General features: G+C 40.7%; 1 protein-coding gene across 1 annotated transcript; it reads right to left on the bottom strand.

Moving 5' to 3' along the window:
• Window positions 1-280: 280 nt before the first annotated feature.
• On the bottom strand, window positions 281-1,715 carry LOC131930378 (protein TsetseEP-like). Its single transcript, XM_059286835.1, has 2 exons — window positions 1,638-1,715; window positions 281-702 (listed from the first exon to the last, which is right to left on the bottom strand). Exons 1-2 carry the CDS (start codon window positions 1,705-1,707, stop codon window positions 308-310), a joined length of 465 nt encoding a protein of 154 aa, XP_059142818.1. The 5' UTR covers window positions 1,708-1,715; the 3' UTR covers window positions 281-307.
• Between the last annotated feature and the right edge of the window lie 298 nt (window positions 1,716-2,013).

Genomic DNA, 2,013 nt, shown 5'->3' with positions numbered 1-2,013 from the left:
AAACGCTCTCTAGAAAAAGTTGGCAGTAGTCCACTCTTGAAGGTTTAATTTTAAAAATGGAACACGAAACAAAAGAAAGAACTCATAAAGAAACGGATCAATTAAATATAAATTTGTTTTATTTTAGATATATTATTCACAAAAATGAGTTGAATATTCAGATTTTAATTAATTTGAAATTTCATTAAAAAATATAGATCGCAGAGTAGTTGAGAATGGATTGGTTGTAGGGTTAAATTAGTATCTCTGGCTGTTTTTCACAGGTAAAAGTTCCCCAGATTGTGACCAGATTTTACCTATGCTAAGCCTAGTTTCTTATCTTGCCATCCATTTCATTAGCCCTTTCCAAGGGGTCGGGTTCTGGCTGTGCCTGGGGTTCGGATCCTAGTTTTTCCTGTAGTTCGAATTCCGGTTGTTCTTCGGGTTCGAATTCTGGGTACACCTGTGATTCGTATTCTGGGTACTCCTTTGGTTCGTATTCTGGGTATACCTTTGGTTCGTATTCTGGGTACACCTTCGGTTCGTATTCTGGGTATGCCTGTGGTTCGTATTCTGGATATTCCTGTTGTTCGTACTCGGGGTATTCTTCTGATTCGTACTCATAATACTCCTCAGATTGGTATTCATATTCTGGGTATTCATAATCTTCGCTTTTCTTGGATTTCTCCGACGTCCGCTCCACGTCATTGTCAAGGTTCCTACCTGTATGGCGAAGGTGGGAAATACGAGATGAATTAGAACTGTGGAGAAAGTATGAGAGATAGATGTGGCATGGGTGACAGTGTGTGTGTGTGTGTGTGTGTGTTTGAGAGAGAGAGAGAAAGAGAGAGAGAGAGAGAGAGGGGAGCAGGACATTACCCCCCCCCCCGTCAATCACCACCCTGGACATCCCGCGACATTACCCTCCAGAGAATTTCTCCCCCCCCCCCCCCACGTCAATTCCCCCCGGTCCAGTTAGGGATAAGTTAAGAATAGGTTCGGGTTGGAGTTAGTGTTAGGGTTAGATAAAGGTCGAGAGTTAAGGTTAGGTTTGTAGTTGGGGTTTGGGGTTAGGGGGGAAGCATGGGGAAGGGGGTTATTATCCAGGGGAGGGGGGGTAATTGACAGTGAGAGACATATTTGTGAGATGGATATAGTTATGGCGAACGATAAAAAAACGAGAGATAAAGGAAGAGAGTACGAGGAAAGGTAGGGACCAGAGAAAGATGAGGCCAGAACAGCGGTTCTTAACCTGGGTTCGATCAAACCCCAGAGGTTCGTTGAGCCAGTCTCAGGGGTTCGGCGGAGGTCAAGACACACACCCGACTCATATCATCCACGATCGGATTTTGTCAATGCGGACGATAGAACTATTAAAAAGGGTTCATTGAATGTGCATATGAAACTGGTGGAGTTCGGTGGTTAAAAAGGTTAAGAACATCTGGGCTAGAACGATAGAGCCAAGAGGGTTAGAGTCAATATCTGGGTTTAGGTTAAGGGTAAGGTTAGGGTAATACAAAATACGTTATTCGAATACGTTATTTCAATACAATGACTTTAATAAAAACACGACTAATGTACAATGTCTAGTTTATTAATACGTCTATATACCCACATCTACAGTAGTTTAATTTGTAAAACAAAATAAATCACATCACCCAATTTAAAAGCGTCACCGGTCGCTAAAGCAACGAACAAAACCACAAACAAGAACTTGTAGTTTCCCATTGTTAACAAGAAAAACCCTCACAATTTGAACTGATTCGGAATCAGACCAGCATTTATACACAATCTTATAGGAATCAAATTGTGCCATGTGTTGTGTTGGGGTAAGTTGATACAGCATGAAAACGTAACAAGAAATAACTTGTGTTGATAAAGGGAAATAAGCGGGGATTAAAAACAGAGTAGTCGTTCTTGTTGGGATACAAGAGGATGAAAAATAAATCATAACACACGTTGTGACCTCAACATTTTAGTTCGAAAAATATAATTTTTTTTTGTTGTTCGTAAGTTTTTATATACGTTCTTTGA

Source organism: Physella acuta, unplaced genomic scaffold (genome assembly GCF_028476545.2).
Source record: "Physella acuta isolate Inbredline_101_S28 unplaced genomic scaffold, ASM2847654v3 ptg001766l, whole genome shotgun sequence".
NCBI lineage: Eukaryota > Metazoa > Mollusca > Gastropoda > Physidae > Physella > Physella acuta.
This window is presented reverse-complemented; position numbering and strand designations above follow the sequence as displayed.